The sequence below is a fragment of the Camelus dromedarius genome, chromosome 34, assembly GCF_036321535.1.
Source record: "Camelus dromedarius isolate mCamDro1 chromosome 34, mCamDro1.pat, whole genome shotgun sequence".
In the NCBI taxonomy this organism is placed as follows: Eukaryota; Metazoa; Chordata; class Mammalia; order Artiodactyla; family Camelidae; genus Camelus; species Camelus dromedarius.
In genome coordinates this window covers 10,649,696-10,674,154 of record NC_087469.1, presented here as the reverse complement: position 1 = coordinate 10,674,154, position 24,459 = coordinate 10,649,696, and the positions used below count along the sequence as shown (strand labels likewise).

Below are 24,459 nucleotides of genomic sequence, written 5' to 3'. Positions count from 1 at the left end.
TTAGCTGTTGGTCCAAAGAGCAGGAGATGGAAACAGAGAAACTCTGTGACCAGGAGGCTGTCCCTGGGGTTCCTGACCTCGCTGACAGGGCACTCAGCCCTCCCTGCCTCTCAGAAGAGCCCTTCTTCTCTTCTAGGCTAACCTCTCCACCCCTGTACTCTCTCTTCTGTCTCCTATACAGCATCTCCTACCTCTCCCCAGGCCCGCATCCCACCAGGATCCCTCATCCCCCCAAACCTTTTTCTTACACTGTCTCCATATTAGGCCAACATCTCCATCCCTTTATCATCAAGTTCTCAAGTCCTTGTCTACATTATTCCTTTTTTTTTTTAATTAAAATTTTTTTTTACCGAAGAGAAATATTTGCAAAATGATGTGACTAACGAAGGTTTAACTTCCAGAATATATCAACAGCTCATACAACTTAATAACAAAAAAAACAAACAACCCAATCCAAAAATGGGCAGAAGACCTAAACAAGCAATTCTCCAGTGAAGACACACAAATGGCCAAGAGGCACATGAAAAAATGCTCACTATTGCTAAATTATCAGAGAAATGCAAATCAAAACTACAGTGAGTTATCACCTCACACCAGTCACAATGGCCATCATTAAAAAGTCCATCAATTCTTAACCTCTCCTCACCCCTCAACTGCATTTGCTCTCACCATGGACACTAGAGATGCTACCGTGAGGCCATCACTGCTCACGGCACTGCCAAACCGTGACCGCTTTCAGCGTGGGCTCCGCAGTGTGGGCTCTGCCTGCTCTGATGCTGTCTGCTATCCTCACCTTCATGAAAATCTCTCCTCTGTGGGTGTGGTTCTCCTCCTGTCCCTTTAACTGCTCATTCTTAGTCTCACCTATGGGTACCCGCTCCCCAGGCTGTCTCTCCCATGTTCCTTCTCCTCCAGGTCCACCCTGGGTTCTCATCCCCAGTCTGCACAGCCTCCCTGCGTGATCTCCTGACCTCCCATCACTTCAGTTAACACTATTTGACAGTGACTTCTCAGTTTGAGTCCTGACCTGTCTGCTGGGCTCTAGATCCGAATTTCTTATCGTATATTGAGCATCTATAGCCCATTATCTGTCCTTCCTCCTCCTCCCATCGTCTGGACAAACTGGCTCCACCTCATGTCCTCTTGATCTCTGGCTGCAGTCCCACTAATGCTCAGCATCCAAGCTAGAAACTTACGAATCATGCCTGACCTTTCCCCGTCTTCCTGTCCACACCAACCTGTTGCCAAAATCCTTCTGATCTTATACCAGAAATATCCCTTGAATCTGAGTCTCTCCATGCCTTCTGACATAGGAATAATAATGGCAACATAGGAGTCATAACAGCAAATGCCTCTACAGTATGCAGGTCCTCGACATTGTCTTAGAGGTACATGTGTGCGCGTGCGTGCACACACATACACACACACTCACAACAGCCCTGTGAGAGATGGACCATTATTCTCTCCACCTTACAAGTGAGGAGATTAAGGAGCATAGACGTTGAAGAACTTGCCCAAGGGCCACCAGGTAGTGTTGAGACCAGGATTCAAACCCAGGCCTTCTGGCTCTACGTTTGTGTGCTTAACCCTTCTCCTTGGCATTACCCACTTCCTCCTACCTCAATGGCATCCCACCAGGCCTCGCCTGTATCGGTCCTTCATTCATTCTTCCTCCCCTCCTCACCCAAACCCCCTTCTAATGCTCTTCCATTAAATGAAATTGGTTATGCTTGAAAACGCCTAGTGGCTCCCTACTGCCCACAGGATAAAATGCAGGCTTCTTCGCCGGCCATTCCAAGTTCAACGTAATCTGACCCGGCCTCATCTCCAACATCACATCCAGTGCTGATCTTCCCAGAGTTCCCTTTTACAACAGTGAGCTTCACTCCAGTGTCTCCCATGCCTGGAATATTCTTGCTGCCTGTTTCTGCCAGTCGAACTCCCTACTCTTCCATTGTCACCCACTTTGGACAACATCTCTTTGGTGACACTGTCGGGCAGCATCCCAGAGCTTGGTACTCGTACGTCTCTTACAGAATTCCCTGCAGAATGCATTGCAATTTATCTTCTTACAAATGACACGTTCTATCCAGCTCTTAGGAATGACTAAATATTCAAAGAGTGAATGGTTGGCCCCAGATCCAGCCTGCTGAGTCCTTCTGTCTCTGCCCCTTAAATTTCAAAGAGTCCTTTCACTGGATCACACAAGATCATAAAGGCTGGAAAGATTCCATGTGACACATTCTTCCTCACTCTCTACAGCTCGGGGTGAAGAAATGGACACTCATCCCCATTTCACTTCAAAGAAAAACATGAAAGGAAAGTGGAAGTCAAACCAAACAGAACACAGCATGAGAAAATTGAAGGGACCGTACCATACACACTGCAGGGGACTTAGAGATGATCTCATGCAAACATCTTCATGCTATCATAAGGAAACTGAGGCCCAGAAAGGAGAATAGGATTGTGTAGAGTCACAGCAGCACTGGCACACAGGCCTTCTGACTCCCTGTCCAGGGATCTGGGCGTAACTTGTTGCCTCTTAGCTCTGTCTTCTCTTCCCTGGGGACTGAGGGTGGCCCAGCTTCTGGGCTCATGGGTCGTCTCACAATTATCTCCCAAACAGGCTCAGGCTGCTTTCCTGGGACCAGGAAATGAACAGGTTCAGCATGAAACTTCCTGATGAACCAACTTCCCTTGTTCCTGCAACCTCAGGATGGCAGATCACCCAGAGCCTGACTGCAGTTCCCAACTGCACCCACTGGCTTGGGGCCTTCCAACCTGAGCATCCCCAAGGGCAGTGGCTCATACTTGGCTCTCCTGTGACTGCCACCTGCTTCACTGTATCAGACACCGAGGCTGCTCTGATACAACACTCTTTCCTCCCCTCCCCACGCCCTCCACCTCCTGTTCCCTCCTAGTTAGTCACGGTGAGGTCACATTCAGCAGCTGGCTCCCAGGCCTCTCCCTAGGGACAAGGGGAGGGAGCTGAGAGATTGCAGAGGAGGGTGCGGCAAGGCATCATGGGAAACAGAAGCTCTGCAGCCAAAGAGATGTGGGTTCAAGTCCTGGCTCTGCCGGGTGACTGATCGTGTGACCTTCGGCAAATTACTTAATATCTCAAACCTGTTGCCAAATAAGGTGGCGCTGCCTGGGAGGCAATTTCCTGACCTGTATAAGGGGGACAGTCATGCTTGGTGTATAGCGAGAAGAAGTAAATGAGATAAACTGCCCAAGCACCATGCACAGAGCCTGGGGGTCTGCAAACGTGGGTTGGTCTCCCTCGCTATGAAGTGTGAGGGCATCACTGTCAACGCAGGGGCTTGAGAAGTCCTGGGTGCCCACCTGCAGGCCGGCAGAAACGGGACCCAAACCCAGGCCTTCTGACTCTGTTTCCAATTCTCACCTCTCTGCTGCACTCTAGGGCCCATTGTTGCTTCTTGCTTGTCTCCAGGTAAGACTTCCTTCTCCCCCAAATCCTCCCACCGGCTGCTTCTAATGTCACATCCTTTCCTAGCCTTCACTGCCCCGTCTTCCCACCAGCCTAACTTTTGTCTCCCTCCATCACCCTTCTCTTTACCCATCAACATCCATCCAGCCTGTAATCCACCCAACACCACCTCCCCCTGCCTTAAACCCTCCTCGGCTAACTTGAACCTCCCAACCTGGTTTCATTTAAAGGCACCAAGCTTGTGTCTACATTGTCCCGCTGAGCTGGGTTGTGCCCTCCTTCCTGAGCTCTTTCTGTTCTGTTTCTCCTGTTTTGTCTTCTCTCTTTTTCTTTTAAATCAGGAGTTCCCTGAGAAGCCCAACCCTCCATCCTTTGTACCGCCATCAATTCCTTTATGCACAGCCAGTTCATGCAAACAGACTTGCCCAAGAGGCTGCTCAGCTTTGATGGGAAAAGAGCTGTTGCCTTAGACTCTGGACCACACCCGACATACAGCTAGTCCTGCATAGGTGCTGTGTCACCAGCTCTCTTCATAGGGCATAGTGAAGAGGTGGCCCCAACATCAGATTATGGGTTGGAGGAGGGGCTGGATGAAAAGGCCCTTGAAAGGCCCCTTCCAATCCTGAAAGCTATGAGTCTATGAACAAGCACCCTTAAATTTGCCTTAATCTTTTTTGTGTCCCCCACATGTGATGTAATATAAGTGACCCCCCAAATCTATAGAATAAAGGCTTTCTTCTGAATGTCCTTACCTGCCTGTTGAAATCTAGGCCGTTTCGATCATTTCCTAGAAGAGATGAAAAAAAGAAAACATTAGCAGCTGGCAGGATTGGATGAGACTGAAGTTCGAGGAAAATAGGATGTTGGGAAGGGCTCGTCTCTATTTTGAAAAAGAACACTTGCCTCCTGCCCTGTGGCCAGACTCTTCCTGCTTATCCTGCTGCCTGGAAGAGTCCTTGGAAAATCTCCTTCAGGGAGGTAGGTAACCAGGGAAAGGGGAGACTGACTTGTCCAAGGTCACACGGTGTCTACTGGGATTAGAACTTGCTGCCCCAGAGTGCTTCTGCTGAGCTCCCTCAGACAGAGGCTGTGACACACACGTTCATGGAAAAGCAAGGAATGACCAGCCACGGATCCTAAAGTAACTATCGAAGGCAAGAAGCCCTTCTGCTATCCCAGCCCTCCAGAGGTGATGACACTTAAACCATGTCAGGTAGAGTAGACAGGTGTCACTCCTGTTTCCATCCCCCTCTCAACTTTCATTCTTTGTTTTGCTCATCTTTTTCCTTTCATAATAAATGTTGGGTTGAAAAAGTAAGTGTGTGCTTAATAGAGAAAACTCTTTGGTACAGAAAAGCATAAAGTGGCAAAAAAAAAAAAAGTCAATTTGTGGAGAGGTAGCTGTAATTAATATTTTTGTATATTTTATGGTCTTTTTTATTCTTGTTTTTCCTCATTCCACTCTATATAGATTTTTATTCTCATTTTTTCAATGAACATCATAAATCTTTCTCCTATACAATTAAGGAGCATCATAAATCTTTCTCCTATGCTTGCAAATATCATTTTTAATGGCTACATAATATTCCACTTATGGATATACCATAATTTGTTTAAACATATACCTATTATGAGGGAAATTGCTTCCATTCTTTGCTATAATTAAGTTTCCTATTCATACAGCTCTTTAGGGGAGGAGCTGCCAAACAATCTTCCTTTCTGCTCCATGAATTATTGGCTCTAGAATGTCAAGAAAATGATATTGAATACCATACACCCAGAGTCTAGCATGGAGCTTAGCACATAATAGGAGTTCAAATTATATTGGTTGAATGAATGAATACATGAACATGTGAATGAATTCAGACCCTTCAATCAGAAAATTCTTCTGCTTTCCATTGGTTTTTCAATAGCTTTGGAATGAAGTCCAACTTTCTCAGTACAACATATAATTCCCTGTGTGACTTGGTTTCTGCCTACCTTCGCTGCTTTGTGTTCTGCTTCTCAGGATCTCACCTCCCTCCCTCCCAGGTACCCTGTGCTCCAGCCTCACGGAATGCTCGCTCATGTCCAAACATGACACATTCTTGTGTTTCCAGGCCTCCATGCACTGTTCCCTTTTACAAAGTTGGTCCCCCTCCCCTCTGGTCCTGAAACCCTCTCTACCAGCCACATGGCACATGTCATGTCACTCCTTATTTGTCTGCACAATTCTCTCTCCCTCTAGTCTATGATCTCCTTGAAAGCCAGAATGATGAAATCCATTGTTGCATCCTCAGTGGCCACCACAGTTCCTAACATGGGTTGGAGGCTCAAGAAACGCCCGATGGATGAATGAATGGGATCCAAGAGAATCCTCTGGAGCTTTCACTTAAGCCCCCCTCCCTCTGCTATGTTCTAAACGATGATGGGTAAGTGTGGCCCATGCCTGCACCATTGGTTGTGAGGCATCCCTAAGAGCAGCTAGGCCAGCAAGGTGACAAGAGAGACTGAGGGCTATGGGTGTCCAAGAAAGAGGAAACTGGAGAGACAGGAAGTCATCTCTGAAGAGCAGCCTGATTTTGAGATGAACTAAGACTAAATACGTAATCGGTGAGGGGAGCTAAAGATGGGAAGGGCCCACAGATTGAAAATAGTTGTGTTAGAGGGTAGACTTAAAGATAAAATAAATATTAGCATTTTGGGTCTTCATCTGTCTGGGTTGAGCATGAAGAAGAAACTGCTGCCTCAGGGGCATTTTCAGCACAGCCAGGATTCAGACACTTGTGATACAGACCCCAACACGAGCTGGAGACCCCAACACCACCAGGCCGGGGCGTTGTGTGTGATTTTTACCCAATATCAATGTAAGACTACTAAAGGAGTATTTCTGAATAGCATTGGCTAATGGATTAAGAATTCTGTACAGTGCTAAGGCTTGGTGTGGCTGTAGACCAGGAACAGATTGTCATGAAATGCTGTTTCTTCTTCCTTTCCCTCCTCCAATTCATACGATGAATGTATTTCCAATACTTAGGTATTATTAAAACAAGTGACGCCTCTTCAGGAGGTATCCTGATCTGTAAGATCAGTTGTCTATACTGCAGTTTGACGTAATACTGCCTGAGAAGGAACCCCCCCCCCCACCGCCATCGGTCCCTTAACGCCTCTTTCCCTGTGGTACGGTGAGGCCGCTCCTGTTGAAAGGTTGTAGTTTATAACCCCAGTCAGAGGTGAATAACTGATCTTTTTGCTGTTTCGATGAAATTAATTTATGAGAAAAAATGAAATATAATAGAAATACAAGATAAATATAAAACTGCTTTTATATTTAAAAAAAGTCTGTTCATGACATTGTAAAGGTGACCTAATAAGGAATAATTTTAAAATTTAACAAAAAAGCAAATTCATTCATTCCACAAGGATTTGCTAAATACACTCTCTGTACCAGGCTCTATTCGAGGCACTGAAAATACAACATTGGAAAAGACAGACAGAACTCCCTGACCACATGGAGCTTTTTTTTCTGTTTGAGGAGACATAAAGGAATAAGAAACAAATATGTAATTTTATATATATTTTTTAAACTTAAATTTTATTTTGTGGGGGGAGGTAATAATAATAAAGGTTTAATTAGGTTTATTTACTTACTTATTTTAGAGGAGGTACTGGGGATTGAACCCAGGACTTCATGCATGCTAAGCATGCGCTCTACCACTTGAGCTATACCCTCCCCCAACAAATATGTAAGTTTATTTAGAGGCAGTTACTGTGGGGAATAATGCTACATGGTCAAGGTAAGAGTGTGTCAGAGGCTGTTCATAAGCAGGGTCTGGGGAAGCTCGTTCCAGACAGCGGGATCTGGACCTGAGTGAGGCGAGAACAGGCTTGCCTGCAGAGGAACAGCAATGAGGCTGGCCCTGTGGGGGAGAAGTGGATGGGTGTATCCGGGACAGATGATGTGGATCTGGCAGGCAGGTTGTGGTGAAGATGTCAGCTTTCATGCAAAGGATATTGGGAAGTGATCAGAGGGCTCTGAGCAGAGGGGTGACACAGTTTGACCTACGTGCTTACACCTGCAGTGATCAGCTGTAGAGGGGAGAGGTGGGAAGGGAGCACAACCAGGGGGCTATCAGACTGGGTCAGGGGAGGCAGGGCAGTGCCCAGGCTAGAAGGGCAGCCCTGGAGGGGGTGAGAAAGACCTGGATTTAGAATACATTTTGAATTGATAGCCGACAGGACCAGCTGATGGATGGAAGGTGGGGTGCACAGGAAGGAGCGGAATCAAGGATGATTCCTAAGGTTGGACTTTTTCCATAGAGAGAGTGGTGGCAACATCCCCCAAGATGGCGGAGACACAGGGAGGAGCGAGCAGGTGGTAGAAAATCAAAAGCCATGTTTGGGGACGTGTGAAGTGTGAGATGCCAATTAAATATCTCAGGAGAGGAGAGGAAATGAGTATGGACTCAGGAGAGGAAGTACAGGGTGGGTAGTTATCAGCCTAAAGGTGGTATTGAAGGATGTAGGACTTGATGAGTTTACAAAAGAACCGAGTCCAGATGAAGAAGAAGATGAAGGTCAAGGTTGGGAATGATAAGAAGGAGCCAGCAAAGGAGACTGAGAAAGAGTGGCTACTCAAGAGGGATGAAGCCCGGGCAAGCATGGTGTCTGGGAGGCAAGAGAAGGTGTTTCCAGAAGGAGGTGATAAGAGACTCTTGAATAAGACCCAGAAAGGAAGAGAAACACTTGGGGGCCAAACCAGCCTGACTTGAAGGTCCTTAGGGTTGTGAACAATTTAAAAAGGTCTTTGCTTTTGATTTCTGTGATGCCTTTAGAATGTTGTTTGTGAGAGCCACAAAATGCAAACATGAACAAGCAAGTGTTCAGAGAGTAAGTTTAAAACTCACCAGTCAACAAAAGTGACAATTTCTCTTGCCCAGGAGTGTTTCCGTGGCCTTTCTCCAGAGGCCCCTCAGCATGAGGAAGCGCCTGCTGCACCTGGAGCCTGAAGCTGGGGTTCCCTGTTCTCTGTATCACTGCACCAGTATCACTGTCCAATCTTTCTACAGTCCCAGGCTGACCACATGGCTGGCCTGGAGGCGCCTGGACCGGCCAGGGCCTCCCCTGGGGGACCAGCCCCATGACACCCCAGGAGAGCAAAGAGTGGCACTAGCTCAGCGCTGGACACTTAGTAAGGGCTCGGTCCCCCAGAGTGATTTCAGTTCTGATTCTGATTCCACTGCTAAGCAGGTCAGAGTGTTCTCAGGAGACATGGCTTTCCCCATGGCCTTTGGCCCGTGAGAAGGAGCTCAGAGCACCTGGGGGTCTAGGTGGAGACACGGTGACATGGTCTAACAGAGGCATTAGCTCATTCCTGTTGAAATGTTGATTCTCTCTCCAGATCTGGCCGGGGGGAACCGTCTCAGCCCTCATTTTACTGCTGTTCTTCCTGCTTCTCTCCCATGGTCCACGGGACTAGTTCCACCTGGCACCTCTCCCTGCCCAGCCTACAGGGAGGTGGTGCCTGGGAACGCTGGACCCAGATCAGGCTCACAGGGGTTCTGCTGCTGCCCTAATGCTCTAGGTTGAGAGTTGACTGACGAGCCATTCCTAGGACTCAATTTATTCATCTCTGAAACAGGGAGGAAGGCAACCCTCTCTCCTAGAGAAGGGAAGGGATGCAATTACTATATTGTGGGAAATACTGATCCACTCTTACCAGAAACCTCTGTCCCTTTAAGGTATGGTGTGGAAGACCAACAGGCATCCTTGAAACAGTTCTGGACTTGTAGTTGGAGGATTAGGGCTCAAGTCCCAGCACCATCACTTCCAAGCTGTGTGACCTTGGTCAAAGCAGGAAGCTTCAGAGTGTGGGGCATCTCAAGGGCAAAATAAGGTCACAGTTCCAATCCCACCCACACTCCAGGAATACGATAAAGTTCAGCTGTAAGCTGGACACACTGTCCAGCAGGGCACTGGGCTCCAGATGTCCTGGCCACTCCTCAGTCAGGCTGAGCCTGCCTCTTTGTCAGGGATTTTGCACATGCTGTTCCCTCTGACTGGAATGCCCTTCCACCCCTTAGAAGGTAAGCACATCCTCTAAGACCCAACTCAAATGTCACATCCTCATGAAGCTTATCCAAAGCAAGAAGGGGATTTCCTCATCTGTGTTTGCACATCTTTTACTTATATCTCTTCCAGCATATACCACATATTTTAGAATCAGTGTTTTGTGTGTCTGTTTCCCTCATGAAATTGTGAGCTCCCAGAGATCAGGGTTATTATATCTTATTTCTTTTTGTACCCTAAAAGCCTAAAACAGTGTTTAACACCTAGTAGGAGCAGACTGACTATGTGTTTAACTGACCTAAATTACTAAGGAACTGCTGTGAAAACCAATCTTTTATTCAGATCTAAGAAACCACAGGCACTACCATCTACAGAAACCTGAACACATTCTATTTCCAAATTGTGTCTCCCTCTTTGGAAGATGGCAGCCATCTGCAGGAAAAAAAAACCAAAAAACAAACAAACAAACAAACCCAAAAAACAAAGCAGGACAGACACACATGGGACAGGAACATTATTTTTAGACCTGGAAGGACACTGAAGCCCAACCTCAGAGGAAAGCACCTTGGGGTGGTCACGCAGCCTCACAGACCCTAAATCTGGACTAAAGCTCTGAATTCTCAACTCTCATACTCACACAATTGTCCCAATAAACCCACCGCATCCAGAGTCCAACAATGAGAAAACCAACCATTAGATTTTAATCAACAGTTTAAGCAAATAAACAGGGTAGATACTGATCAAATTCGGAAGTGCTTTTAAACAGAGCAGATTAATCCAGGCAACTAGATGACGCAATCAGGTTTAGAGAATATTTTGGTTGACTCTAGTAGGAGCCCCAAACCAACAAGATAAAATGTAACAGGAATAAGTGTAAACCCTGCCTTTAGGTTAAAAAATCAACTGTATGAATAAAAGATAAGGGAGGCTGAACTCTACACTTAGAAATGATTAAGGGGGCAAATTTTGTTTAAAGTGTATGTTTTATGTTTAAAATTTATGTTGTATGTTTTTTACCACAAAAAAAAAGAAAAAAAGAATTTTTTTAAAATTAGGGAGGTCTGTTTTGACAAATAACTCTAACCCAGAAAGCTACTTTTCTTCTTCATACTGGGTGATCAACTTACGTAGTCAAATTGCACAAAAGCATCCCCTACCTTTAAGACCATCTGCTGCATGTGATCTGGCAATCCTACTCTACGTACACAACCAAAGGAAATGAAAACAGGATGTCGAAAAGCTATCTTCACTTCCCTGTTCACTGCAGCATCAGTCACTATAGCCAAGATAAGGAACCAACCTGTGTCCATCAACAGATGAATGGATTAAAAAAAAAAAAGTGATAGAAACACACTGGAATATTATTCAGTCATAAGAAGGAAATCCTGCTATTTGTGACAATGTGGATGGACCTTGAGGGCATCATGCTAAGTGAAATAAGCTAGACAGAGAAAGAGAAATACTACAAGGTATCACTTATCTGTGGAATCTTTAAAAAAAAAGACAAACTCATAGAAACGGAGAGTGGTAATGTGGTTGCCAGAACTGGGGGTGGGGGTGGGGTGCAGAAATAGGGAAAAGTTGACCAGAAGGGTACAGACTTTCAGCTATAAGATGAATAAGGTCTGAGGATCTAATATATAACACGGTGACTGTAGCCGATAACACTGTATTGTGTAATTAAAATTTGCTAACAGAGTAAAACTTAAATGTACTCTCTCACACACAAAAAGCTAAATATAGAGGTGATGGATATATTAATTAATTAGACAGTAGGAATTCTTTCAGAATATATGCACATATCAAATCGCATGATGTACACTGTAAATATCTTGCAGTTTTATTTATCAGTAATACCTCAATAAAGCTTAAAAAAAGACTATGTGCTACAATGTGGAACATGATGAAGAGTTTTTTCAAAAATACCAGTAGCCAACCTTTAGCTAGAACAACAGAAATAATCTCAGTGAATACAGACAGTGATTAAAAATTCAGGTATACACAATTTAAGATATTTGACCATCAAAATATGTATACTCCCTTAAAAAAAGTTTCTTCTGTACAGCACAGGGAACTATGTTCAGTATCTTGTAATAACCTTTAATGAAAAAAAATTGAAAATGAATATATGTATGTATATGCATGACTGGGGTACGGTGCTGTACATCAGAATGGATACATTGTAACTAACTGTACTTCAATTAAAAAAAACTATACTCTATATTTTACATTTTCAAAGAGGTTAAATCTTCTAAAGAAATATAATATACCTCCCTCCCCAAAAAAGAAAAACAAAAACATAAAATGACTCTCATTTCTGTTTGTTGGCAGACAGTATTTAGAAATAAACACTGTAGTTTCTTGTGGGTGGTAGGGGAAAGATGGGGGGGGCGCTGGTGTTAGATATCTCACGTGAAAAAGAAACAAAAAAGGGAGCATTTTAGCTGACTGAAGTTCAATTTTGTCCAGAGTGTGCTGCGTATGTGTGGTGTAGCTTCTTAAAAAGGTGCTGCTAACCTGTGCGTTAACAGACATGCAGAGCGTTTCAGATCTCTGCTGAAAGCATCACGCCCAGTTCAGGGTACCATTTTTTAAAAGGGACCCTGATGAACTGGGCCATAGAGCATGAGGACCAAGATGGTAGGGGACCTAGATGTCACACCAAATGAAGGAAGGATGTTTAGCCTAGAGAAGAGAACACTTGCCTTTTAGATCAAACCTTCTTTCTAGGATTACCATGAGAAGTAAATGAGATTCATTTTGTTAAGTGTGATAACAGAATTGTGGTTAAGAAGGGAAATGTCTCATGTTTTAGAGATGCATACTGCCATATTTAGGATTGAAATGTTATAATTTCTATAATTTACAAGAAAATATTCCAGTGACAGGAGTGGCAGAAATTTGACGGTTGTTGGGAGTAGGTAATGAGTATATGAGGGCTCATTGGTTTAGGGTCTACTTTTGTGTGTGTCTGGGGAAACAAGTTAAAAATCAAATATTTTCCCCCCAAAATGGATGAAACAAATACGGCAAGATGTTAACAATTATTAAATCCAGGTGATGGGTATATGGCTGTTTATTAAGCTGTTTCCTCTCTTTTCTGTATGTCTGAAGTTTTTCAAAATAAAAAATTTTAAGGCAGTTCAATGAGGGAACATTTCAAAACACTTGTCACAGTGCTTGGCGTATAGTAAATGCTTAGGTAAATGTTAGTGGACTTTTCCTTCCTCCCCAAACATTGGCATGGATGTGAAGCAGGCTTAGCCTGCAGATCCAAACAGTAGAACAAGAGCCAGTGGAGGAGGCTGTTGGGAAGCCGGCCTCACCTCAGTATAAGAAGGAATTTTGTAAAACGTGGAATTGTCCAGCAGTGAGACCTACCATTTCACATCAACTGAGCTCCCCATCACTAGGAATATTCAAGCAGAGTTTGCTTATTTCAGGGATGTTAAAGAAGTGATTTTTGAATTGAGGGGCAATTTGATCACATCACGACGGGGATCTCAGATGATCTCAGGGGACTGAAAATCCCTTCTATCTCTGAAGTTTTAGGATTCAGTGCAGCTGATTGAAATGCACCAGGGCTTTTCCCTCCCAGAAGCTGATCACCGTCTGCAGCATCTGCAGACGGAGGCACAGGGAAGACAAAAAAACTCTTACCATTTCCCTCTGTCCTGTTTGTTCTGCCTACAGATAAGAGGTAAGAACACAGAGGGAAGGGATGGAGCAGAAAGGGCTCACAAAAGAAGCTTCAGAATCCTTTATTTGGGTGTCTTGGGGACAAATGGGTAAGATCTGTGTTAGGCTGGAAGGGACATCAGCTAAGTTCTCTCCAAGCCTCTGTTCCTTCTCATGGTCTCCTGGGAATCTCTGGGCCAAGAAGCTTCAAGCAATAAAGCAAGAAAGCAAGTATCTTGGAGCTTGGGCTCATGGGACTGGGAGGGACCTCAGGAGATCATCAGGGGATGTTCTCTACCTTTGGGAAGATGAGCCATTATTATTCACCCCATTTTACAGGTGAGGAAACTGAGTCTCAAAAAGGTTAAGTGATAGGTAGTTTTAAAGTATGGGCATGTGTATATATAAGCCATAGGGGAAGAAAAAAACCCATGTCTCCAACCTCACTATTCTTCCCACTCAAGCATGACTGCACTGTTAAGCATCATTTAAACTCAGACAATGTCTGAGAACTCCATTCAAGCCCCAGCTTCGATGCTCCAACTCCAGCATCTCCCTGGTCCCACACAGTACCCAGAACTGTTCATCTATACCAAAGAGCTGCTGACAAAGTAAAAGGCTGAGGCTGCAGTTAGAGGAATTTGGGATAAATATGAAGACAACATCCCAGTCCATAGTAAATGGGATTAAGTGACTGAAAGAGAGTAAAAGGCACCTTGAATTGTGCGGGAGCCCCAGGATTCTGCTTAGAATCTCCTCAGGCCAGGATGGCCGTAGTACCCAATGAGGTCCTGACGAGAAAGGCCAAGGATCAGCCTGTTGGAGGCGCCTGGGGGTCAAGAGCAACTCCCACCTCTGCCCCTCCTCCCCTGGCATCTGGTGGGCACCAGGTCAGCAGTCCAAGCCACCTGGCAAGGACCCTTGCCCTACTGTAGATGGGAGGAGCTGGCTCCAGCCCTCTGCTTTCCCACTTCTGAGCCATGGCCTAGCAGGCCTGCTGATTTGCATGGTTTGGCAGCCCTGGGATGTGAGTTTGCCTGGGGAGCAATTCTCTGGGTGAGGGAGGTGGAAGCACAAGAATGGAGAACTGTTCCAGCAGGATTTTTCACTTCTGCCTGGTAAACATGCAGAGCACAAACTGCAGCGAGGCTGCACCTCTCCCGTTTCTGGGCTGCTTCTCCTCTCACCAGCTCCGCTCCCAGCAGAACCCATAGACGTCCAGTGTCACTTTATGTCCCCTTGACAACCTGCGGGCACTTCCCAGATAGCAATGATTAAAGTAACGAGGACCTTGGAAGCACTCCTGGGCCACCAGCCACCAGAGCAAACCAAGAGACTTCCCAGTGAGGTCATTTAAACCAATCAAAACAGTTTTCCCCAGGACCCCACAGATACTACGCCTACCTTTTGAGATTCCTCCAAGGAACTGGGGACTGTTCCCTAATGGTCAGAGTTCTGGACAGAGAACACAAGGTAAACTGAGCTTGAGGGTAACTTCAAAGGCTGTTTTACGCTGGACTTTGGGCAAGTGGCTTAATCTCCATAGCCTTCAATTTCCTTTACATATTAAAACAAAAAATTCTGTCTGTATTCTGGCCACTTTCTTCATAGGAGCCAAGAAATGCCCAGGAGGACCCTGAGGGTGACCCCTGAAGCCACCTGAAGAACAGGACACAGGAGGACCTTGATGGGCTGTGGGAAGAGCCCCGCCTTAGGGGCTGGGAGATCTGAGCTTCAGTTAGCTAGCTGAGTGTCCTGGCTGTGGATAGCAGATGCAGAGATGCACCGTGTGTGCGTGGGAACCACGCTCAGGGCAGACATCACTAATGGATTGCCGCAGTCACCTCCTTTTCTTAAACTCAGTGTGTACTGACCACCACCAATGATCAGAAGCAGCTCTCCTGAAGAAAACTGCTTGCTATCCAGGACAGGGTGATCTCACAGCGTCCCTCCACCTCTGACTGTCTGTGGATTTGGGGGTTTTCATGATTGAAAGCGTCTTCCTCTCTAGAATGGCAGAGTAAACATGACTGACCTCAGGGATTCCTTGTGACACAGCCTATGTGAGTGTCCCAGTGGCTTTCCCCACCTGCACGGTCATGAGACTGAACCCTGGAGCCTTGCTCTCTAGCCCCTCCCCACAGATGTCAGGAGCTTGGGGCGGGATAACTGTGGACGGAAGGGGCTCTGATGCCACCTTTGCTAAAAGGGCAGCCCAGCATCCTGCAACCTCCCTTTGTTATATGCCATGTCATTCTTTAATAAATGGAAGTTTCCTCCCCAAGCTTTCCTAGTTTTTTAGGAAATATAATCTCCATTTTTTTCTCAGCCTGAGCTGTAGGTGAGACTCTTTGGGGCCCCTGCATTGACACTGCTCTCCCTGCTCGCCACACATTGAGGCCGCAGTCATCACTCGGGGCCCAAAGTGGGCAGCATGGTCAGACTCTAGGCTGAAGGAGCATCTGGGCAGATAGATGTGCCAGGTTCCAGAAAAAGAGGCCAGGGACTCAGGCCGCTGTGGCAAGAAATGGAACCAAAGGGCCAGGTTCCCTGCCAAATCTCCTCTCATAATCCCCAATCCTGGAAAACAATAAAAATTCAACTTCAAAGAAAGAATTCTGTTAAATAAAGCCAGGATTCTGGTCGTACCTGAATAAGCACAGGTTAGAGAAGCACCTTGGCTGTTTTTTTTTTTCTATCAGAACTTTTTCGCTCTCTAGGGGACCACAGAGAATCCCGGTGCTGCACCCGCCATCTACAGGTGAGGAAACTGAGTCCCGGAGAGGACGTGTGGTGAGCAAAAGGTCACACAGGCAACATGTGACAAAGCAGGAACAAATAGAGAGCTCCGATGCCCAGCCTTGACTCTCCACCACAGCCCAGGGGTTCCTTAAAGGTCACCTCCAGACCAGCCCCCGCTCCCACTCCTCCCTAGCCTTGAGAGAGAAAAGTTCAAAGAGGTTTAAGCTTGCTAAGAGACACTCTGCTGCTCCTTTCCCAGGGCTGAGTGAAGTGGGGATAAGAAAGGTGGGAGGGAAGAGCAGGAGGTACTGGGAAGGGTGTGTGGTCCAGCTCTGGTCCTCACATGGGCACACAGACATCCTTCGTGCGGCTCAGGGGGCATGCGTGCAGGAAGAAAGCTTAGACGGGAGATGCTAACTCGCATTTGTAGAACAGCACACACTTCCAGGAGCTGCCACAGATACACTCTCATGTTATACATACCTCACAACTCATTTTACAGATAAGGAAACTGAGGCTGGGTCATGGCGGTGCCCAAGCTAGAAGGAACGAACGTAGATCTCAGAGCTCTGGCTGCAGGGCCAGTGCCCCAGCCAATATGCCTGGGGTCTCGGGAACATGTACTATGTTTGTTCCTTTCTGTGCAGGGCACGTTCATATCCAGTCCTTATTTGATCCTTGCCTGCCTGTGAGGTCTGCAGGGCCAGGATTCCAGAACTTCTGGTTCACCAGTGAGTAAACGGAGGCTCAGAGAAGCTGGGCTTGTCAATGTCACACAGCAGTCTTCTGCATCCAGACACCATGTCCCTCCCTCACACTGAGTAATGCCTCTTCTTCTCCTCTGGGGCCTGTGCTCCTGGGGCTGGAGGGGACACTTCTGAGGGAAGGGTGGAGGGGAGAGGGAAGGCTTTTTTCAACAAAACACACACAAAAAAACCAAAGGACAGAGGACTGCCTCTGGGGGTGGGGGGAGGGCTTTTAAAAAGCAGGGATCTCAACCCCCTGCTGTGACCTTGGGAAAACCATTCCCCTTTTCTGACCCCAATTTCTTTCCCCATAAAATAGGAGAATGGGACTAGATCAGAGCATTTTCAAACATTTTTGGCAGGAGAACACTGTTTTCAAATGATAGGGATTAATTAATAGCTGACATTTACTACAAACCAAGCTTTGTATTAAATATTTTATATAGTGGACAGCATTTAATTCTCACAACCACCCTATGAGTAGGTTCTCTTATCCCCATTTTACAGATGAGGAAACTTGAGGCTTAGTGAGGTTAATCAACTTGCCCAAGGTTACTGATTAGTAAATTGCTGAGTAGAAACAAGCACACGTCTGTCCACCAGCCAAGGCTGAGCACACCACAGTGTACTATCTCCAAATGAAAACACACATGGAGTCACCACAGAAGCTTGAGCAAAAAAAAAAAGACCTTTAGATTTTTCCAGAACTGTAAATGTCATCTAGTCTCCTTGAATCTCTCCCATCTCTAAGCAGTGGGTCCTGGGAGGAGGGAGTTTTTCCACCAGCTCCCTCCCTTTCTTCCTGCCTTTTCCTGTTGACCTGGAGTCAGTTCGTTTGGGGGCCCTTTGCTAAGGCAAGCGTCCCTCTCCCAGGCGCAGGTGGCTGTGACAGTGTGTTGGCCACGAGTGAATGAATTCACAGGTCGGTCTACTCAGGACATTTTCATCTTCCTTAACGAGGGTCTCTAGATTGGCTGTTGGGTCACTGCTCCATCCTGTGGATACTTTGTCCTTCTGATACTGGGACTGGCAAATAGCATTAATCTGTGGCAGGAGCTGCTCTAAGTGCTTTACAAATGTTGGCTTATTGCACCCTCACAGCAACCCTGAGAGACCTCTCTCTATTATTACCTGCATTTTACAGACTAGGGAACTGAGCAGAGAGACATTAGGTAACGAGCCCAAGGTCACATAACCAGTAAGTAGAGAAGCTGGGATTTAAATACAGACTCTGGCTCCAAAGTCTGTGCCCTTAATGCCGGCACCTCGGGAAGCTGGGGGCAGGGGTGCCCTTCTGAACACATCAGCGGAACTGAGGGGTGCGACAGCCCACAGCTTACAAATAATGACTGGTGGGCAGAAAGGGTCAGCGTGTGTTCACAGATCTCAGCATCTTAGAGCCAGAAGTGACCTTAGAGACACTCCAGTCCAGACCCTTCATCCGATGCACAAATTCAGGCCAGAAGACGGAAGTGACCTGTTGGCACAGGTTTGTGGTAGAGAAGAGTCCAGAATCCCTCTCTTCTCACATCTCCCCAGCCAAGCAAGAAGGTGCAGACTGTTTCTCCAGTTTCACTGATAGAAAAACTGAGATGAGCAGTCCGTTGTCAGCAGAGGGAGGTAGGCCTGACCTGAGAACTAGAACTCACTCAAAGGTCCTCGGGACACCAGAGGGTGGGGGAAGTGGGGTAAACTGATCCTGGGGCAGGAGGGGATGGGGACCCAGTCGGTTCTCCTGGGAGGCAGAGACCACTAAGACCCTGCCTAGCCAACCACCCTCAGGTGTCCAGGGGCCTATGAGGACGGAGACAAGGAGGGAACGGGCCAGTCCAGTGTCGTCTCCCTTTGATACCTTGGAGCCCAGAGCAGACATTTCCCAGCCAGCTTAACCCCTTTAGTCCGCACTTCCCTCCTCAAGAAAATCTTAATCATCCTCATTTGAATTTCAAATGACCTCTCCCCTCTCCCCTTCCCCGCCCCAGCAGGCTTTGAGGCAGGGATATGGAAATTCACCCTGCAGTATGGAAATCATTGCCCTATGCAAATTGGGCACTGGGACCCCATCGTCATAGCAACCATGGGGTTTCCTCTCCTTTCGGCACCTCTCTGGGCTCTCTGACTCAGATTTTTTGTTCCTCTTCCCAGACCGGATGGGTACGATGGGTAAGCCCCCTACTGGGCCTCAACAGGCAAGTGGGGTGTCCCTCACTGAGGCGCCCCACGGGGCCCAGACCTGCTAGGCCACCTGCCTGCTTCTCTCCTGCGAATCTGGACCCAGCACACCCAAGTGAGACCAACTGCTGGGTTTTTTTTCCCCCAGGCTAGCATAATCCAAGGATGGGGTCTTAATGGTGGTGAGGAAGTTCTGGAGTCTGGAGGACCCTGTGGGGATGCCCCTAGAGGGGGAGAGGGGGGAGAGGGGAGAGAGGGATGGGAGGGTGGGCTTTGGTGGTGCCAGTGGCAGGAGATGGAAAGCAAGGCACAGAACCTGTATGTAAAATGCCATGCAAATCAACACCTATTATTTTTTGAGTCAACAGCATGGATGTTTTTGGGAGATGCTTGCAGCTCTGTTTCTCATGCTCCTGGCTTAGCACAAAGGCATGCCCTGAGTCTCCTGGCCCATGCTGTTACCCTGGGAGCTCCCCAGAGTGAGCTCTGGCCCATGCAGGAGCCAGTGAGGGACTTCGAGCTGTCAGTGGCTAAAGTCCCTAGAAATGATATTCAGCCTCCTTTGAGGGCGCTGGTCCTTCTGTGAGCCTGATCAATCCTGCCCCACCAGACCCTCAGGCTCCAATGAGGGGGACTGCAGCCCCTGCTGGGATATAGCTTCCCTTTTAAGGGAAATTGACTTTCTCCCCTTGGCTGGGCGGTAGGGAGTGGTGAGCGAGGGGTTGTGAGGGGAGCTGGACCCGCATCTCCCCTCAGCGTCTCTTCCTAAGGATGGATATTCTTGGGACCTACTAGCAAATGCTGGTGGAGACTCCAGCTTCGGCCTCCCCTGCCCCTCCTCTAGCTTCACAAACCCCCAACCACCCCAGCCTGCCTTCAACAGAGCCTTGTCCAGAAATGAAGACTGCCAGTGGTTTCGCTCTGCCCACCTGCCCCGCCCCGAGGGCCTTGGGAGGGGGTTGTGAGAGTGTGAGTTGTGTGTGTGTGTCTGTCTGTGTGCTCGGGGGTGGGGCAGACTGAGTATAACTGCATCTCAGTTGCCTGGATGTGAGCTGCTCTTCTGGCCCCTAACACTTACCCTAATTTGGCTGCCCATTTCTCTTCAAATTCTTTTCCCACTTGTTCAGCACTTTTCCATACCAGGTGTTTATTGCCCTAATTGTTTCTTGAGGAGGAGGGTGGACCCAAAAGACCAAAAGCATTTATGCACAGCTTGTAGTGGAGAAGGGTTGCAATTTGGGTACCTTAGTAGGTACCGCAGTCCGGAAACTGCAGTCGCTCCAGGCTTTGGACGCTGCTCCAGCCCAGGCTCCCAGCCTGTGGGGTGTGGGGGGAGGTGTCATGCTACCCCTGTGAGCAAAGGACACCTGGGACCTGCCTCTTCTGCTAAATCTCCTGACCATCATCCCCATGACAGCCACAATGGGAGTAGGAGGGATGCTAAGAAGGTCATAAAATGTGGCCCTTGGGATGCCAAAGGGAAGGACCATTCATTCTTACACACATTCTTAACCTCTAGGGCAGGGTACCTCCAAGTGTGGTCCAGCACCCAGGCTAGTCTGTGAGCTCTTCATTAAGGTCCAAGACCAGAAGCATTCTAACACAGAGAATAAGAATTTAAAAATGTCCACAACACCCCAAGCACGTGATTAGTGGGCACTCCCTGTGTATGCGGTGTAGACCAGCTTGGGCCCTGCTGAATGTGTGTGGTGGGTACGAACTGCATGCCAGTCCTGCAAGGTGGGACCGCAGACTGGTCTGTGACAGACTGGAAGTAAAGTGATTGGTACTGCAACCCACATTGTTTGAGAAGCAGGGCTCTAAGGAATGACCACTGAGGAAACCAGGCAGCTCTCTGGATGGTAAAAGAGCACACAGATGCCCGCCTGCCCATCAGGCCCCCTCGTTTTGTCCCCTCTTAGGTTGGAGAGAAAAGGAGGTCCGTGTTCTTCTGGGGGCTACAGAGATGGCAGCTGGGGCGGGGCCACTTCCTTAAAGACACCTCTGAAAGGAAGCGACATCGGTGCCAGGCAGGACTGGCCCAGCTACCCATCATCTGAGCAGCCTGGCCTTGCCCTGTGGTGTTGGGTTTGGGAAGAGATGGGTGAGGAAGTGTCTGTGAGTGTGGGGCATGGCACATGTGGGAGCCGCTATTGTAGCTGTTTTATTTGCTAAGATTCATGGAGTGTTAGAGGCAGATAGACGACTCCTGACACCACCGGCCGCCCAGCTGAGGTCTCCGGCACACAGAGCCACAGTATGAAGCCTGGGTGGTGAATTAATACCTTCTAATCTCCTTGCCACAGAAACTGTAAACACGATGAGTTGGAAGCCGCTCTGGTTTGAAAAGGCCAGAACAAGAGGCAATGGGCTTAAGCTGCAGCACGAGAGTTGTAGGCAAGAGATAAGAAAGGACTTCCAGGAACTGAGGATTGTATCCTACAAGAATAGGTGGTCAACAGAAATGGGGAGGAGTAGTTTTCTTAAGGATGGAGGATAAATGAGGGAAAAATATCTCTGAGAATAATAAATTCTTTTATTTTCCAGGGATGGTTTTGAAATATCTCCAAAGGAAGAAAGAAGCATGGACAAGATATCTTCTCAGAATCCTTACACCCCTAGGAATTCATATCCGTTCCTCCTGGACACCTGGAGGGGCTGTGGCTTCATTTTTCTCCTCCAGAGAGGTATGGGACAGAGCGGGTCAGATCGAGGCACAGGACCAGAGTAACGAGGCTTGCATCCTACAGGTCACCTGGCCCACCCCCTTCATTTTACTCCTGCAGTCCTCTCCTCCCCACATTATGGGACTCCCCACAAGTCTTGGACACAAGCAGACTTGTCCCACATTGCTCAGTGACAGAGCTTTGTCTTGTCTCCTGAATGTTTCTGATAATTATCAACCTAACGATGGATTGTATTTGTATGGTGGCGTACACTTTGCAAAGTGCTTTCACACCCACTCTGTCATTTAATCAAAAAAATATGTGTGTGTGTGTGTGTACCCATGTGCCTCATTTAGAAAGGACTGACAATAGGAGACTTTTGCAACTTCCCGCAAGTCTCACCCCAGCCCTGGTACTTCCTAGACTTCTGTCCTCTCTGTCATTGAAAAAATAGTCTTATTCCATAAATATTTGGATAAAAAATATACACATCCCTAAAAAATCTTCTGTCTGCTTCTGTCTGGAACCTCACCTCTTGGTTGCAATGAGAACGGTTTCTTTAGCCTCAGCTTGCTTTCTTGGGGACTCAGGAGGGTGGAGATGGTGAGACCCCAGGAATGAACTGACAGAGAGGGGGTTTTTCATCTTGGGTCAGTAACTCATTCTTTCGTTGGGCCCTTATGAGACGCACTAACCTCTCTGGGCTCCCCTGTATAATCCTGTCCATTCCTTCTTAAAACCATGCAGAAAGGTCCCAGAGTTCAGTGAAGAGACCCTTAACTCTTCTGCAAAGTGTGCACACACAGCTAACTCCCCTTGATGGTCCTTCTGGAGGGTGGGGCACTGTTGGTGACTTTGCCTCATGGGTAGGCAGTTGAAGCAGAGAAGACGGACAACAGGAGGGGACGACTGACAAAGACCTGTCCCACCCCTCGCTCACTTCTAGCCCTCCTTTTCCTCCCCTGGGCGCCCCTCATAGAGTCCTTCCTTCCCAGATCTCTGAGCAGGACAAGTGTGCCAAGACATGTGCTTCACTGTCGTCTGGGTCTGCAACCCCCACCCCCACTGCACCAATGACAACCCAGTCTGTAGATTGCGGGGAGCCGGGGCTGGTGCATTGGTGAGGATGATTTGGGATGAGAGAAGAGATGGAGAAGTTCTCCCTGAGGCCAGATTCTCAACCTCCACAGTTCACCAAAGGGAGCAAGTGGACCCCAGCCCTTTCCCTCTCTTCTTTAACAAGTAGTTTTTGCACCAGGCAGGACTTCCGCCTCTTGGATGAGAACAACCCACCAGCAGGGGCTTGGCTCCCCTCCAGCCCCTTTTGCTGGAGCCACCCTCCATAATTTTGTCATCTCCCTGGTGCTGCCACTCTCTTGTGTCCCCTGTCCCTGGTTCCCTATGTTGGTCCCCATCTTTGGGGTAAAAAGTCACTAGAAAGACTCAGGTTCACTTCTATCATTTGCTGGCAAAATCAGCTAACCAGCCTCAATTTTCTCATCTGCAAAGTAGGCTGGTAACATCTACCTTCATGAGTTGTTGTAAGAGCCAAATATATTAAAGTGTTTGAATGTGCTCCTCCAGACACAAGTTTGACTCCTGTAAGAAGCTGTGTGACCCTGAGCAAGTCAGTTTCTCATTCTGAGCCACAATTTCCTCATTGATAAAAAAAGGGGATTGTAAGAATTAAATAACATGATGTGTGTAAAGTCGGCTGCATGTGCCTGGGTGTGGGAGGGAGGCCCCATGAATGTAACTGGCCGTACCCTCCTTCCTCCCAAGCCCACGGCATTTGTCCTCCCCTGTGTTGGAGGCTACGCTGTGACCAGTCAAAAGTCATTAGGTTAACTGCATGGGTGCTTGAGGGTGGTCAGTTACAGAGCTGGGGGCTTTTGAAATGTGGGTAAGGCTATATTCTTACCAATCATTCAATTGAGAACAGAAAAAAATGTTGTCAGCCTCAAGACTGAAGGAAAAGTGAAAACAGATAGGGAGACAAAAGGAAGGACAGAAAAGCTGGTAGATCAGAAATCTAGAAACAGCTTGGCTGCAGTCTTCTGGGGAGTTTGGAAATGGCACTGGCCAGGGGATCAGGAACTTTCTCTGGTCCCTAGTGCTGTCACAAACACTCTGTCCTCTGTCCCTCCATGTCTTGGCTTCCTCACAGGCAGAAGGAAAGAGAAGGATGAACTGCCTTGTCTCTACCAACCAGGAGGTCTGCATCTGGACCAGGGGACACTCTCCTTTGCAGTCCTGGCAAGTGTGGATGGGGAAATTCACTTCCCTTTCCCAGCTCCTACCTTGTGCCCATTGGGGATTTCACACTACACAGAGGGTGCTCTCAGGGAGCTGGGGATTTTTAGGTCACCTTTGTTTGTAGTTCCTTTAAAACCCAGGGACAAACCATCCCTTAATTCATGCACTGCTGGGAAGGGGAGTCTGCCTTTTAAAAATCCAAAGGAAGCCATTAAACCAAGTTGGTAACTACTGTGACTCATAATAAGCTTTCCTCGGTAAAAAATGAGTCAGAACGACTTTCCAGGAAGTTTGGTTACTTTAATTAGCTACCTCTTTTTTCTTACTCTTTAAAACATGCAGTAATTTGATGATCATGTAAGTATGAATGCTACCAGCCACCAAGCTGAGCCCCTAGAAGTGCAGGATCGGAGGGTGGAGGCATTCCAGACAGCATGGATTCAAGTGTCTCCTTGGAATCAAGGAGGAACTGCACAAAATGCTTCCCTGAATGGCGCAAGGAGTATAACCAACCTCTGGGGCTGACCCACTTGGTTCGAGAAGGGCACCCCAGCTACCTGCAGTCCCCAAACACTTAGCAGCAAGGCTCACTATGTATATTACAGAATCACAGAATTTTAATGACGCCGTTAGATGTAATGATGGCCACAGCTGTCATATGCCAACCATGGTGCTAAGGGCTTTAAACATCTCAGCTAAC

At 47.4% G+C, this 24,459-nt stretch overlaps 1 protein-coding gene across 1 annotated transcript in view; it reads right to left on the bottom strand.

The window, feature by feature from the left end:
* The window catches only part of POU2F3 (POU class 2 homeobox 3), a 69,070-nt gene that overhangs the window by 42,005 nt on the left and 2,606 nt on the right, over positions 1-24,459 (bottom strand). Inside the window, exon 3 of the mRNA XM_064482151.1 lies at positions 4,204-4,238. Within this exon, the coding sequence (XP_064338221.1) occupies positions 4,204-4,238 (35 nt within the window). The remainder of the gene's footprint in view (positions 1-4,203; positions 4,239-24,459) is intronic.